Below are 16,599 nucleotides of genomic sequence, written 5' to 3'. Positions count from 1 at the left end.
CCTCCCTCATATATTTAAATAAGTGTAACACGAATTTAAGGATAATTTGGCTTGTAATGATGTTATGTTTCGTTTTATTTAATAAATGTTGGAAAATTTATTAAATTAACATTCCCTAGAATCGGGGCGTTATAGGTACGAATGGCAAGAGGTGTGAAACGCTCATCATCAACTTCAAAAGAATAATGGGTCTCTAGAGATAGAGGAAGAGGTCAGGAGTAAGGGTCATCATTTAGCCTGAAGGCCCGAGACCCACTCGAAATTCGCTCGGCCTGAGCCCGTCCAACGGGCGGGCCAGTCCAGCCCGAAGTTTTTATGGGCCGAGCTTGGGCATTTGAATTTTGACTCAGCCCGCCCGTCGGCCCGGCCTGTGAGCCCGCCCGCTACAAGGTTGAAAATCTCCTTGTTTTTTGGAAAAAATAATTTATTGTTTTCAAGTTGTCTATCCATTTGGGGACCAAAAAACCAACTTTTGGGAGTTTTAAAAACTGTCCATACACAAACAGTGTGTGCATGTAAAAAAAACCCCACTTTTGAGGCAATTTTTAAATTCTGACCGCTGTGAGTTGGTCCGCCTAAAAGCTAGCCCGCCGGCCCATTGATTGGGCTAAGCCCGTGGGTGGGCCTGGGCTTTAAGTTTTCAAAGATAGCCCGGGCCGCTAAAAAATAAAAGCCCACTGAGCCCAACCTGCAGACGGACTTGGATAGTGACTTGGCGGCCCGGCCCAGCCCGATCCAATGATGACCCTTAGTCAGGAGTCATGTGAAGACTGATTTAGAGCAATAGAGTCAGATTACACAAATTGTCGTGGAACTAACAAAAACCTTTGTGGCATTAGCAGTGCCGTTTGTTTATTAGATAACTAGCATTTGTGCCTGTTTGATGCACGGGATAAAAAATATTTCATTGGTTTATTTTCAGTCTTGTGTATTGAACGGGCACAAACGCTGGTTGATAAAAAAATAGTTTAATATTTTATCCGGTCCGGTGTTCGATACATGCTAGCATTAGTCTCATTCTATACACTGAAAGATGTGTGATGAAAAATGAATTTGGAGTACCATGTGACGGTGTCCAGTGGCTAGGGCCGGCCCAAGGGTTTTAAGTGCCCAAGGCCAATAAAAAGAAGTGTGCCCTTAAAGAGTTAATACTTAACAATTTTTACAGCAACAATCACAAATACAAAAAAACCAAACGAATATAAAGTTCTGCTAATCATTACATACGAACACAAAATACAAAGTTTCCAAATAGGCAAATACATATTATCTCAAGAACGCATGAGTGTCACTTGAATATTACTCGTTTTGCATTTCTAGAAGCAAAACTATCAATTATATTTGTATAATCCACCTCTTTCACCAAGTCATTTTCAATTGATAACATAGCTAACCCATTTAGTCTTTCTTGTGACATGGTTGATCGAAGGTAATTTTTTATCGACTTCAACTTTGAAAAGGTTCTTTCTCCCGAGGCAACACTAATCAGTATAGTCAAAAGCACTCTATACGCATTCCATGAATTTAGGAAAGAGTCCGCCATAAGTTTGATAAAATTGAGCACTTCAATTGGTTTCTGCACTCCTCTTGGCAATACTTGTTTCAAGCATTTCAACTCCACAAACAAATCTTTCCCATCAATATCGAAAATCCTGCCATGCTTTAAAACTTCTTCAAGGTTGGTACAATGATTTTTCAAGCATTCATCACTCGAACTCACCTTTTCCAAATCAAACAAGAAACCAAAATTTTTCTCATACGCTTCAAATTGTTGGAACCTATCTTTGAAGGAAGAAAGGGCTTTATCCGCAATTACTAAGAAGTAATTCACTTTCATTGATTCTTCAGCAGAGTGTGTCACCTCGTCCGTAACATCTTCATCAAATTGCTTCTTTCTTTGAATGATGCGCTTTTCAACAAACTTAGGTTTCAATCCCCATTTCATTTGTCATTTTGGTAGCATCAACCATTGCCTCCGCAAAACCAACTTTTCTGTAGTTCTCAAAAATCAATTAGGCCTTTTAACTTCTCGATAGCAAGGTCTATGCGTATGTCTTCACTTTGAAGAAACTTGCTCACAATGTTAACAGCAAACAACAACTTGTACCAAATAGCCATGGCAAACAAGAACTTAAAATTCTCAAGTTCGTTTTTTGCAAGGGATTTAGCTTCACTTTGTGCTATCGACTATGTCGTCGTGTTGTTCGCCAAGTCTACCAAAGCATTTCTTAGTTTTGAGGGATGGTATCTTATCGGCTTGATGCTTTCAATGCGACTTCCCCAATGTGTTTGTGACAATGTCTTAAGCGTGATACCCTTCACATCTTTCAATTGTGTTTTAAAATTGCCCACCGTTGGATTGAAGAGGAAAACAACACATATAGACGTTGTACCACTCCGAAAAATGTTTTTGCTTTAGAACAAGAGTTGGCCATATCACAAAGAACAAGATTGAGACTATGGCAACCATATGGGGTATAGAATGCTCTTGGATTTATTTCAAGTATCCTTGTTTGCACACCCTTATTTTCCCTTTCATGTTAGAGCCATTATCATAACCTTGTCCCCTTAAGTCACCAATATCAAGTTGAAGGCTAGCTAATACTTCTTGAAGTGCACAAAATAGTCCCAATCCCGTCGTGTCATCCACCTTCAAAAATTCTAAAAAGAACTCACTCACCCTCACCTTTATTGGAGTTGTTGAAATATCCAGAGAAGGTATTGAACGGAAGGGATTGATCCATTTAGACACCTCTATTTATGAAAGTTATGAATGAATTATTTATTGGAATTTTCAATTTCATATTAATTATAGTAGGTTGACAATATTTTGGATGAAATGATTGTTGGCTTAAATTTACAGGCAATGAAAATAGGAAAAAGTTTGTAGTAGTTTTTGGGATTTCAGGGTTTAGAATTGGAGAATTTTTGTTGCTGATAAATATTTTTATTTTTTCGACAAAAGAAATTTTATTAACTTGAAGCAAAAATACAAGGATGAATGCGAAAGCAACAAGGCAAGAGAGATATGCCCAAATAAGAGAACACACTGCCTCACCAAAGCTAAGTGAACAACCTAAATTGGAAATATTTATCACCTATGTAGAGACCCAAATAATTTTAATTCTTGAAATATTTATTAAATGGCTACTTGGAAGAATATGGTTTATTGGGTGATTTATTGAATTGAGGACCAAAGTGAAGAATAGAGAGTGAGGGGGTGAATGTGTAGTTTAAAGATACTTGGGTATATATGGGAGTGTGTGAGGAGTGGGAGATTATTTATCTCCATTGCCTCTCTCTCTCATCCGGTCTCTCCCTCTCTTCACCGATCTCTCTCTCTCTCTCCTCTCCTCTCACTCAAAACTTCACTCCATCTCCCAAAATATTCAAGAACCAACCTCTTTCCGACCTCCCATTCGCGTTCTTAAGCTCGGAGACCCATGGGTTGAGCTTTAATCAGAGTTTCGAAGTTCAAAAGGCTAGGGTTCGTTCAAATCGCTTGAATCTCGGCTATTGTTGCGAGGTAGGGATTTCTTTACCTCTTTTATGTGTTTATATGTTGATTTGGTGTAAAATTGTGCATTAAATCATTGGATTTTAGTTGTTGTGCTTGGCTTGAAAATTAGCAGAAATTGCTGCTCGAAACCTTGTGGTATCGATACAGCTTAAGCACTATATCGATACAGCTTAAGCGCCGTATCAATACTATAAACTTATCTTCGTTGACAGTTAATATTGTATCGATACGGTTTTTGTGAATATCGATACCACGGCCTTAACTCCAGTTTTGCTCCTGTTGCTCCTCTGTCAATTGTTTTGACCCCCGATCATTTCCAAATCCTCTTGGACACCTCCTAACCTATCTTAAGCTTGTCTAATTGACTTCCTTTGACCATTCGATGCTATCCTCATTCCGTTGGTCTTCCATTAAACAAGAACCGATTAAGAAATAACTTAATTAAAACGTTGTTAAAGTGCTTTTGATAGATTGTTGGTATTTTGTGATCGTTCATGGTGCCTTTGTGATGACGTTGGCATAACGCAGGATGTTCTATCTATGAATGTGTTCATGGGGGAGTTTTAGCTTGCATGTTGTATGAGAAAATAGTTGATTGGGTCGGAAGTTGGTTTAAGAAGTCCCGTAACGCAAGGGGTGGCAATACAGAGACTTAGAGGGGTTTCATAACGCAAGGGGTGGTAATACGGTAACCCGAGTCATTAGGGATCACTGTGACGCAAGGGGTGGCAACACGGTAATCCTCGTGGTGTTTTACGGTAACGCAAGGGGTGGAAATACCGATGGTGGGAATTTGGGTTAGCGAGTCGAGTTGGGGTTGTTTGAGTTGTTTGTGTCATATGACTTATGCATTCAATCTCGATAGGGGCTCATTTACAAGTTGATTGATTATCATCTACCGAGCTGTACTTCCTTGTCCTCTTCGTTTGCACTCATCGTCATAGTTACATATAAGATTGGTAAAGATTTACCTACTGAGCTAGTGTAGCTCAATAAAATCCTTCTTTTCAGATTCAAATCCCGGGCAATAAATTGCATGCAATGGTGTGCTTGGACATGAAGAATTTTTGGAAGCTAACTCCACTTAGTTACTTAATCATCTTTTGTAATTGATTCACTTTTGGTAAAGATGAGTTTGTAACTAGTCTTTTAGGAATTTCTTTTGACCAATTAGTTTGGAACTATAGAACTTGTTTGTACTTATACTTGAGCTTAATTTGGGCCGGAGTACCAATGTTGTAAACTCTTTAAACTTGGGGACTTATTTGTAAAGTTAAACAGTTGGGAACTCTTTTGGGTATTATTTATGTTATGCGAGGATCTTTTCTCAAATTGGATTATTTTTTTATATTGAAAATCGAGGGCGTGACAACCTACAAGTTAGTTTAGCCGCGATTGATTAACAATGTTGCCAACTAACTTATTTTAGTCACTATTAAGTGTATACCTTCACTGACTAAAACATTGGTCGCTGATACTCTACACGTTCACCAGCTAAAATGTTGGTCGCTCATAGTGTAGTTTTGATGAATTTCTCTTAAAAAGTGTTACTTAGGAAGCCGATCAAAAAAAAATGTGTTACTCAAGAAATCGAGTAACGAAAGGGTGATGAAAATGCCTAACACCTTTTCCACTCGTAACAGTAAATTTTCAAATTCTTTTCTTTTCTCACTTTGCAGACCAACCAAAATACAGAGTCATTTATAACCTGGATCCTTGCATTTGCGGTTTTAAAAGCCAAGTTGTACGGCTCGATAAAATATTTTGGTTTGAAAATACTTGAATTATTTTGATGATAATTCAATGGGTGACCTGACATACCTAAAATCTATGCCAGGTGGCCACTCTAAGTTATTTTTATAAAACACAAACCTTTTCCTTTTGTTGCAGTAAGATGGGTACGAATCTCGATGTATCTCGCCACTATGAGCAGGCCAATGTTAGAAATTCCAAGAGCGACAGCAACATTGGACGAAAATTATAAGGATAAAATTGAAACACTCAATTTAATAAGGACTAAAATGATACATTAAGTATTTTGTAGGGACCATTTATGCAATTAAGCCTTCTTTTTAAGTTACAAATAGAAACCTCTCTAGGAGGATAAAAAAACAAGAAACTTTTCTAGAGAAAAAAATTAGGGGTGTTTCACTTTGAAGGGTAAACTCACATCAACAAACTTTTTAAGTTTTAGGAAAAAGCATTTTCCTACTTCCTCAATTTTCAACAACTTTGAAAGTCATTTTCATGTCTAAGAAATGAAAACAAGTAATCAAACATATTATAGGGAATTTTTTTTTATATCCCTTTGACTTTGATTTAAAATTCATTTTGGTCCTTCACCCTTCAATTAGGACAATAAAATACTTTGACTTTCCAATTGGTTCCAATGTCAACCTTTACACGGATGGTGTTATATTTTTGGACGGAAAAAGTTCACGTGCCCAGCACGTGACCCTTTTTGAGGGGGATTTTTGCCCATCCCGTCCTCCCCCCCCCCCCCCTCTCTCTCTCTCTCTCTCTCTACACACACACAATCGGACCAACTGACCAAGACAAAACCCAGCCTCAATATCGATCTCTCCAGCCACCCTCTCCCTCTCCTCTCCCTCACCCTCACCTCCTCTCTCTCCAAAACCTTCATTTTCCGCGCCCACCACAACGCCAAGCCCTCCATCTTCCCAACCCACAAGCACCACAGACCCACTCCCAGTCGCAGCGTCCACAGTTTCTCTGCAAAGCTCCACGGTTTCTCCACAAAGCTCTCAACGAATCTCAACCCCTTCTCTCTCTCTCTCTCTCTCTCTCTGCATACTCCATCCATGAAATCCATTACCGGACCTGCAAATTTTTCCGGCCATTGGACCCATGAAATTCTAATTCTAAACTCTAATTAGTGATAATTACAGGAATTCAAAACCCAAATTTAGCCAATTACAGAAATTCAATATCCATAACTATCAAATTGAAGCTAATTTACTGCGTTGGTATGAATAAAATACACAATCCAATTAGGTTACCAAGAGGGTTCTCGAGTCGCCGTTGACCATAAAATCGTCTATTATACTCACCAATATTCTCCCAATCTAGGTTCGGTCTTTACTCTTGAGAGAACCCTAATCCTAAAGGGTTTTTCTACTTCTTATTCTTCGTCGTCGTTGTTGTTGATGTCTTCTCCACGTTCGCCAATGAGGCTTCTCCACTTGTTAATACTTCTATTTCCTTAATCAATTGTTGCCATTCGAGATCATCAACTCCTGTAGCATCCCTTGGATTTCTATATGCAGTCGTGAGCTGGTCCTGTTATTTTTATTTTCTTTGCACATTTAAATTTGTGAGAAAAGGTTTGGTTGCAAGGTCTTGGAGTAAACCTGGAAAAGGGTGGAAGAGGAGGAGGATGAGGAGGGTGACGGAGAGGATAGGGAGAGGGTGGCTGGAGAAATCAAGATTGAGGCTAGGTTTTGTCTTGGTCCGGTTGTGTGGAGAGAGAGAGAGAGAGAGAGAGAGAGAGAGAGGGGATGGGCAAAAACACCCCTCAAAAGGGGTCATGTGTTGGGCACATGCACCTTTTCTGTCCAAAAACATAACACCATCCGTGTAAAGGTTGACATTGGAACCAATTGGAAAGTCGAAGTATTTTATTGTCTAAATTAAAAGGTGAATGACCAAAATGAATTTTAGGTGAAAGTCGAAGAGATATAAAAGAAATTTTTCCCATATTATATGTCTAAATTGTCACAATCTTAAAAAATAAAAACACAAGTTGAATATATTTTCATTTTGAGTTGTAGCCAATGCTATTTCTTTCTTTCAGTCATCAACCATGAAACTAGGTAAAATAACTATAGTGTTATCTATGATGTGTGGTGGTGCAGAGTCTATAGAAAAAAGAAGTGAGGGAGTACTGTTGGAAGTGATTTTTCAATTCGAGCAGTGGATTTTTGGGATCACAATGGAATTTTACATTTTTACGACTGAAAATTTTTAGACATCGCGAAATGGTCGAATGAGATTTTCACAAATTTCAAGATTATGTATTTTTTATTGGACTAGCTTTCATGTTTTTCAGGACTATACATTTATTCAGAACACTAGCAAATTTGTCAAAGACACAATTTTGAAATTCTACGATTTTTATTTTTATTTTTTTTGGCGTTTGGCAGGTTAGAGCCTTTTCTGGACTCACAAGATAATTAGAACAACTCGTTTTAGATCTCACATTAGCCTTGAAAAGAATTATAGCGATTAATATGGGTAGATATTATTCTGAAATGTATTTGTTTTGAGTTATATAAATAATAAATGGTCACAGTGGATCAAAGGGCCTCAACCCGAGGGTGAAGTCCCGAAGCCACTCATCGGAGTACACCAAGATTAGTCCTTGGTAGGGTTGCACACGAACCAAGCAAGCAGCTCGTGGCTCGGTTTGACTAGTTTAGCAATCGAACGGAGCTCGAATTCGAGTTTTAAGTTCGTTTACTAAACAAACCGAGCTAAACACTCAAAAACTCGGCTCTGATCTTAAAATTTTAGCTCATTTAAAGAGACTCGTTAAATAAATTAATCAAGTTCGTCTCGTTTGTAAACTAACCAAGTTCGAGCTGAAAATTTGAACTCTTTTATTAAACGAGCCAAACTCGAGCTTGACTCGTTTACGCCCCCAGTCCTTGGAGGTAGTTGGGTAACCAGCCCATAAAGTGACTTTTATTTCTCGTCAGCACAGCCTAACGACATTTTTCCGGGCCGTGCAAGCCAGCGCCTATAGGTATCCAGAAAAATCTCTATATCAATGACAAAAGCCCAATGGCCCATGAGCGGTCCAACTTCAAAGGACGTCAAGTGATTGATATTATCCCTCCAGGACCGGAACTTCTTGTTTCCGAAGGGGAATCTATTAAATTTGATCAACCATTAACGAGTATCCTAATGTAGGCGGATTTGGTCAGGGAGATGCAGAAATAGTACTTCAAGATCCATTATGTCTTCAAGGGCTTTTATTCTTTTTAGCATTTGTTGTTTTGGCACAAATCTTTTTGGTTCTTAAAAAGAAACAGTTCGAGAAGGTTCAATTGTCCGAAATGAATTTATAGAGAAGGTTCAATTGTTCGAAATGAATTTCTAGACTCGCGGATTTATCAACATCAAGTTTGTAAAAAGAACCTAATTCGGATTATGTATAATCAATCAACGACCGTAGAATAGAAACTTTCTACTTATGATCGTTACGAATTAAATTATAATCAAATTGCTTTGGATTGTTTATCACTGTCAGTAATTGACGATTACACAATTCGAACAATTTTAAATTCGACTAATCACAAAGGACAATGTACATACGGAATTCCTTGGGCCCCACAAAATCACACAACAGTGTTCACCGACTCTGGCGGGAACTGATGTCAGAAAATCTTTTTCCTTCCATGTAAAACGACGATATATATATATTATATACTAGTCCGTAACGGAATTCCAACTTCTCCTAATTCAACGGAAGATCCAAACCCTGCATGAACCCCTCTATTTATTGTTATTGTTATTGTTATTGTTAGTATTTGTTCTTTGGAGTAATGCGAATGCCACGTGGTATGTTGTGATTGATAAATATTGTGCGATCCAGGACTGACTTTTGTGTTCCTAGACTTTTGTGTTCGTAGATTAGGAATCGTTTGGAAGAAAAAAATTACAGTAAAGATTAGGAGGAACAAAAGAACACCTGGCATGTTTTGAAAACGCGGATTCGGAGAAAATCAGGAAAGCAATAGGCAGTAGCTAGCAATGGCGTACAAACTTCACGGCCACGGAGAGGAAGAGCTGGGGAGGTCGGCCGCGGCGGCCCACGCGCAGCAGCAGCAGCCGCGGCGGAAGGGCATCGGGACGCGGGTGTGGCTCGTGGTGTCCGAATCGGGCGATTCTCACGTGGAGGAGGTCGGGAAGCACGCCATCATGCGGCGGACGGGTCTACCGGGCCGGGACCTCAGGGTCCTCGACCCGATGCTGTCGTACCCGTCCACGATTCTGGGTAGGGAGAGGGCGATCGTCATCAACTTGGAACACATCAAGGCCATTGTCACCGCCACCGAAGTTTTGATGGTGAATTCGACGAATCCGCTCGTCGTTCAGTTCGTTGCGGATCTCCGCGACCGGGCGAGGGACACGCCTCATCAGGTAAATGCATGTGTCTTCTTCACAATCCTCTGCTTTCGGAGCGTGCCCCTTTTGAAGGGTTTGTCGGTCCAAAAGCTGCGCATGCAGCCCGTAACATTTGAATCACACATCAATTTCGATACGAATGATGATGTCATGACGTTAAAAACGAGAAAATTTTCAATACAACTGTTATTTGTACCGTCTCTCTCACATGGTGTGAGACCTATGCATAAATGGAGCCCACATCATGTGAGGGAGGGTGTTCAAATAACCGTTGCATTGAAGATTTTTTCGCTAAAGACCAACCAATCACCTCCATGGCATGTCATCCCGACAATATTCGGCACAGAGCCGAAGACTGCCGGGCTGAGGGGCAATTGTGGGAGGGGAAATATTGATCGTTTGCATGAAGCAGCTGACCAGTTTAATAGCCAATCCAAGTAGTGGGCAATCGGCCCGACCAGGTGATGAAGGGCCGACCATCCTGTTGGCGGAAGTTAGAGCCGGCCATGAGCTAAAGCTTGAGAGGCGGCCGCTTAAGGTTCCCAAAATTTATAGTAATTTTTAAGGGGCCCCTCCTATTTTGGCACCCCTTATTATAGTCCCATAAAAAGGTCCACATCATTCATCTTCGCTCTAGGTAACTGAACAGTCAAGGCCGACTTTGGGCGGAACATGCATAAGAATCTTTATAAGATGTCAAAAATCAACAACCATTCAAAAGGCAAGATAGAAGTGGAACTAACACTCAAGTGATAACCAAAATTACACTCCACCAAAGCATATTCAATGGGTCTACAATACAAGGGGATCAAAAAACTACATGTACAACATACTATACACTCCAGGCTTATTGAGAGCTTGGAAGGGATAAAAACCTGCTCGAGCTATCTTCTCCGGAAGCTAGGTTAGCCATCGGAGGACATTCCCGGCCAAACACCACCAGTTGGAGTGTCCCTGACTGGTCGATACCTCTGTGCAGGTGGTAGGGGATCAAATTGGGGATTCCATAGCATACTAAGGCATTCTCCGAATAACAGGCGGTGGAACTGAAATTTGACCCTCTACACGTGTAACTAATAGTAATAGATGTTATTGTGTTCAACCTTTAACCAGATAGAAATTATTTTGGATGATTACAATCTTTGTTCTATTTCACTCCCTTAGATTCTCAGAAGGTTCGGGTGAATCATAGTCAGGCCTTACTTTTCTCACAGACAAAGGCTAACGATATAAGGTATACATATGCTATGAGTTTAGAATTCTAGGTAAACTGTATAGATTTTTGTATAATTCCTAAAAAAACTTAATAAGCTGAAACTTCATCATGTTTCTGTTTTCTTTGTTACCTTTTCCCATTCATGATGGGTGATATGAAACCTATGTCAAGTTGTATTTAGTATTGAGTAGCACGAACTTCCTACGAGGCTGGTGAATCCACGTCAAAACCTCGCTCGTGTGCTCCCAAGTCAGACTCTCTTACAAACCTTGCTCCCATCGAAGGCGCTCCCAACTAGGATAAAACCACTTAAGCATGTAATTCCCAAAACAAACAAAAGTAAAAGATACTAAGCTGGAGAAAACATAAATTAATGATAAGATGCTAGAACACGATTAACTCATGCTTGCTCAAGTAACAAGTATAAACATAATATTTGCTTATGTTAGCTAAAACGTCATTTGCAGTTGACACCAATGCCATTCATAATATTAACTTGTAATATATGTACTCTGACAAATAATTTCTAAACTGCTATCAAATGAGGAGCTTCTATGATCCTCTACTTCCCCGCCCCCTACTTTGTGCACCTAAGATTTAGTATATGCATTTCCAGTTGTCATGATATGGAAATGGTGGACAAGTTTTTCCCCTTAGGCATTCCTAGAGTCGTAGATAGTAGGTACTATCTTTCACTAGCTAATAAGCAGCTGAACATAAATGTATGGTGAATCAGCGTCTCAAAAATTACAAGTCCCGTGTTTTGAGATTGTATTGTTGCTACCATTAGATTAAGGTTCTTCTATATTCTAAATGGTATAACACGCCTTCCAACAATAAATAGTCATCTTTTATGGCAAAAAAATAATGGGTCATTAGATTTGCAGAAATCTGAGGACGACCCAAATAGCATGACGGGGACACCAGTAGTTGAGGGGCCAAAGTTGCTACCGTTTGAGTTTAGAGCACTCGAAGCCTGTCTTGAGTCTGCTTGCAGGTGCCTTGAATCTGAAGTAAGTTGCTTGCTGTTTTACCCCCCACTTTTCAATTTTTTTTTCTTGTTCTCCTTTCTGAATAAACAGCTACATGTTGAGCTGATTGATGAGAAACAATTAGAGAACACAATTGCTGAACAATCTGATTGCGAGGCTTCAATGACACTACTGTTTTTTGTTTGTTTGTTTGTTTGTATTACGATGAAATACTTTGTATATTATGTGCATCTGTTTGAGTACTAGAAGAAGTTAGTCAGTTTCCTTTTTTCTTAAATTTAAGTTGTTGCAAACTTAACTGTGATTGTGAGTCAGCTGGAAACACTGCATTTTCTCTTAAAATAGAAAAGAAGCAGAAATGCCTTACCGAAGCTAAGGAAAGTGGCTTAGGGTACATTTTTCTTTGACAAAGAATGATATCTTAATAATGCCGTTGTGTGATGCAGGAGATTTACGGTTTTGGACTTTAGGGCTTCAGCCCAGATTGGTGCTGCAGTATACTGTTCTTGGATGAGCTTTTAGGTCTTTAGAATGATTTACGGTGTTCTTGGTTGCATCATCATATCACTTTTAGTTCTACAGACTTGTACTAAAAAAGAACGGAAAGCTCTTCTATGGTATTGAACCTTTTTTTATATCAACCTCTCCTCCATAAATCCCATAATGAATGACACTGCTTTAGAAGCCTTCATGGTCCATGTCAATGTACTGGAGGACAGAGTACGTATGACTAGCATATGAGGAAGTAGATGTCGACGTGGAGTGAAAAGATTCTAGGATATATACGTCTATTTGGAAGGAAAACCTCAAAGCAATAATTGTTTATTGTCTCTGAAACTAAAATTTCTTTTGCTTAAAAGTATCTCATTTCTGAATTTCGCTCCACTTATTGGTAATTCTTGATCTTTAACAGTGAAATGTGATTTGAATGTATGATTGTCAGACTCAAACACTGGAGCAAGAAGCGTATCCAGCATTGGATGAACTGACTTCTAAAATCAGCACACTTAACCTTGAGCGTGTCAGACAGATAAAGAGCCGTCTAGTCGCAATATCTGGTCGTGTACAAAAGGTAAATGCGAAAAAGTGGTTTGTAATCTGCCATTCTGCATAATTTGAACTGGTGATCCATTATGAAATAGCATATATATATTCTATGAATGCAAATTGTTGTTATCTAAAGGGATCAGTTGAAAGCTTCTTTTTATAGCAACATAAGGCTCTTTTTGCTAAAAGATCCACTGTTCTTCAACTGTCCACTTAATGTCCTAAGCTATTTCTGTTTAGAACTTCAATTGATGCTGTTATGACTTTTCTCTTCCACTTTGAGCTTCCCATATTGAAATTGTCCCACTTTTCTAATAAACCTAATCAAGTTGGTTATCTGGTTTGAAGCTGATATTTTGGAAATTATGATAACTAACCTCTTATATGCTAGTTTTGTTAACTTAACACATCTATCTTTCTGGAAAGCAACTAAATATGTAGTCAAGGTCAAATAGTCAAAGCTTGGAAGGACAGTGTCTTTATTTATTTATTTTTTCTGTAGACTGGGTCATGCTATATTCTAATACTAGCAACCATGGAACGTTCTTAGACATACAGCATATCATCAAGTTGTTGATTTACTCAGTCAAGCTCTATCTATATTGTATCCACATGGTTTTTTGTTGCGCAATTACATCTCCATTTATGAATGTGCTGACCATTTACCACTTTGCAAAATTTTCTCTTTTTCATCTTTTTACTTCTCAGGTACGTGATGAACTTGAGCATCTGTTAGATGACGACAATGATATGGCCGAAATGTATTTGACAGAGAAGCTAGCGGAACAAACACCATTAAAAGAGGAATTATATGATGAGGCCCAAGAGGATGATGACGAAGGGTGAGTCTTGATGCAATAAACATGTTTCTCATAATAGTTATCAATTTCCACGCTTAATGTTTGTGAGGAATGTAGTAAGATTGATTGTTGCCAATGTGAGTTTAACAGATTCCAAATCCGTATAGTCCCAGGATTTACTACACATAGGGCTAGGATCGTGATATTGATATTTTTTTGTTTATTTTCAAATCCAAGAGTCTGTGGTGGGAGTTTGGCTAGATCTAGATAACCATATCCAAATATAATAGAGTATAAACGATATACCAATGAAGTTTTTAATCAAATGGATCACCATGTTTAGTTTCACCAACACTTCAATTTTGATGATTGGATTATCATTAACCAGTTCTTCAAGCTGGGAAATTCCGCAGCTGCAAGGAGAAGTCACTATGATTTTCAAGCTCGAAATGTTGGTGGTATGAATGATATCTCCTTCTATAGCCTGAAAAGATGCCCATGATATTCAAAATTACGACCATAATTAAAGAATGAATATGATATATTGAAAGCACAACTTAGGTCATATAAGAGGTAAATATTTTGCTTAAGAGGGCTTTGGAGGATGCTTACTCGAACGTTTTGTATTTTCTGTTAAGCTATTTTTGTATTGTACACTGTATTTATCTGTTTGAATATACTCTGTAGTTTGCTTAACCAGGCGTATGACTTCAACAATAATGTAAATAAGCAAGTGAACCAAACAGGCACTATATCTGTAGTATTTTTCTGTCAAACTTGTCACAATGGTCAGTATTGAATCTTGTTTATCTTCACCGTGACAGACATGTATCTCAGTGATGGGCCTTTTGTTATCCATGGCATATGACGTTAAAAACCTCCTCATAGTGTATTTAATATGTTCTTTGTCATATAATACTCTAGTGTTAGTTTACATCACAAAACTGGGTTCTTACTATCACTACTGTACTGTTCTAATATAATATGAACATTGATAATTTGTTGTCGAAATACTGGACTTTGAACTTGACGTAACAATCATTGCATGGTTGATGAGTTAATTTTTTATTTATTGGTTAAAAGATTGTTGTTTTTCTTCTGCATTATTTAGAACATGTGAGTGATCACTGACTTATTCTTGTTATCATGAATTTTGGCATCATTGCCAAGGTAGATATGAACCACATGCAACTTAATCTTGTCAATCCAGTTTTTTTTTTTTCCTTTATTGCATAAAATATTGCTGATAGTTACTATGACTTTAACTAGCAATCAGAGGATCTATACTAAAACCTCAGATATGAACATATCTAAAGCATTCAACTCAAATGGAAACAGGTTTAGATGAGCAAACTAGAAAAACCTGCCTCTCCCACCTCCCCTATCTCTCTTTCATTAAAACACTTTCATACTCCGCGTTTCAGAAAATAGTCTCTTTTGCGGTTGAGGAAATATTCTCTCCAATGTTAAGGAATAGACTTAAAGCAGTTAGTTCAGATGCCCTAGGTTAACACTGAGGTGCATGCAGCACTGGCTATTTCTTATTTTGGACATTTGTACATGGCTGACTAAAAACAAGCTGTGTATTAACTAGCATTTCGGTAGCTAACTGATGATTAGTTAATTCTTTTTGATGCTCAAAATCCAGGGGGGTTGAAGAATACAAGTCCCGACATAGCTCTGAAGTTTTTACTGGAGTCAAGCCCAATGTTGAGGAGCTGGAAATGCTTTTAGAGGCCTATTTTGCACAGATAGATGGCATCTCACAGAAGCTATACCATGTATGTTCCTTATCATTTCCTCATTTACGAACTGAACTTTGTGTTTGCAATACTGGCAAGTCTATTCTTCAAACTATATTCGCCGAGTATAGGTAATACTCCACATGTATTCAGAATTCTTTTAATGTTCCATAGAAATTTTGAATTGCCAGTCATAACTTTTTATTACGATAAGATGAGTCTCTCTCTCTCTCTCTCTCTCTCTCTCTCTCTCTCTCTCTCTCTCTCATATTTGTTATACATCTTAAAATTTGGTGATAACATATGACTTGTTTTTTTGTGCTAAGATGAGTGAGTATGTCAATGACACGGAGGACTTCATCAACATCATGCTGGATGAGAAGCAAAACCAGCTGCTACAAATGGGAGTGATGCTCAGTACAGCAAATATGATACTAAATGCAGGAATCGTGGTTGTGGGGTTGTTTGGCATGAACATCGGTATTTCCCTATTTGATGGTAAACCCATACAATTCTGGGAAACGGTTTGTGGCACAATAGGTGGTTGTGTGACTCTATATTTGATCGCTGTTGGCTGGGGTAAGAAAAAGACTCTGATATAAAAAAGGAAAAAAGGCAATGGCCAGCCCATGGTATATATGAGCCATTTGATGATTAGTCAGTTTTAAACATCAACTTACTGTATTTCCATTGCTCTAATGGCTTTTCAATTTGACATAGATAAGCAAACTCTAGATTTGGAATAGAGTTTTGCTTCTCCCTTGGAGATACTGAGTGCAGCATTGCAATGGTATATCAAACTTTAAACACTTTGAATGAGTTCCTTTTCTTACACTTAAACTTCACTTCAATGCGTCATACATTTTGCATCCAGTGTTGAACTCTGAACGTAGGCTTGAACTTCATTCTGGTATATACTTTTGGTTGGGGTACATTTGAGTAATATGTGTAACCATTGCCCATTTTGCATAGCCCTATCCTCCACATTTATTTTTGTGCATTGGTGGTATGGAATATGTACTATGGACGGAACCTGGATGTGGACATCCCAGGCTCTTAGAAGTCTCTGTCTGTTATGGTGGTTGTCGGGTTTGTTTAGATTATTTTCCCAAACTAGCACACTCATAACATA

At 38.5% G+C, this 16,599-nt stretch overlaps 2 protein-coding genes across 2 annotated transcripts; one reads left to right on the top strand and one right to left on the bottom strand.

Moving 5' to 3' along the window:
• Nucleotides 1-1,288: 1,288 nt before the first annotated feature.
• On the bottom strand, nucleotides 1,289-1,945 carry LOC131303051 (uncharacterized). The gene has a single exon (XM_058329841.1). It carries the CDS (start codon nucleotides 1,943-1,945, stop codon nucleotides 1,289-1,291), a length of 657 nt encoding a protein of 218 aa, XP_058185824.1.
• Nucleotides 1,946-9,150: 7,205 nt separating this feature from the next.
• LOC131303591 (magnesium transporter MRS2-F-like) lies at nucleotides 9,151-16,314 on the top strand. Its single transcript, XM_058330538.1, has 6 exons — nucleotides 9,151-9,685; nucleotides 11,774-11,899; nucleotides 12,822-12,950; nucleotides 13,634-13,767; nucleotides 15,374-15,506; nucleotides 15,794-16,314. The coding sequence occupies exons 1-6, from the start codon at nucleotides 9,296-9,298 to the stop codon at nucleotides 16,067-16,069; spliced, it is 1,188 nt and encodes a 395-aa protein (XP_058186521.1). The 5' UTR covers nucleotides 9,151-9,295; the 3' UTR covers nucleotides 16,070-16,314.
• The last annotated feature ends 285 nt before the right edge of the window (nucleotides 16,315-16,599 follow it).

Source organism: Rhododendron vialii, chromosome 10a (assembly GCF_030253575.1).
Source record: "Rhododendron vialii isolate Sample 1 chromosome 10a, ASM3025357v1".
Lineage (NCBI taxonomy): Eukaryota > Viridiplantae > Streptophyta > Magnoliopsida > Ericales > Ericaceae > Rhododendron > Rhododendron vialii.
This window is presented reverse-complemented; position numbering and strand designations above follow the sequence as displayed.

Bases quoted from the DNA above. Each gene is read 5' to 3' on its own strand.
- LOC131303051 (XM_058329841.1), bottom strand. From the start codon at position 1,945: ATGAAATGGGGATTGAAACCTAAGTTTGTTGAAAAGCGCATCATTCAA.
- LOC131303591 (XM_058330538.1), top strand. From the start codon at position 9,296: ATGGCGTACAAACTTCACGGCCACGGAGAGGAAGAGCTGGGGAGGTCG. The intron at 11,900-12,821 runs GTAAGTTGCTTG...TATGATTGTCAG, and splicing joins GCAGGTGCCTTGAATCTGAA to ACTCAAACACTGGAGCAAGA. The intron at 12,951-13,633 runs GTAAATGCGAAA...TTTACTTCTCAG, and splicing joins TATCTGGTCGTGTACAAAAG to GTACGTGATGAACTTGAGCA.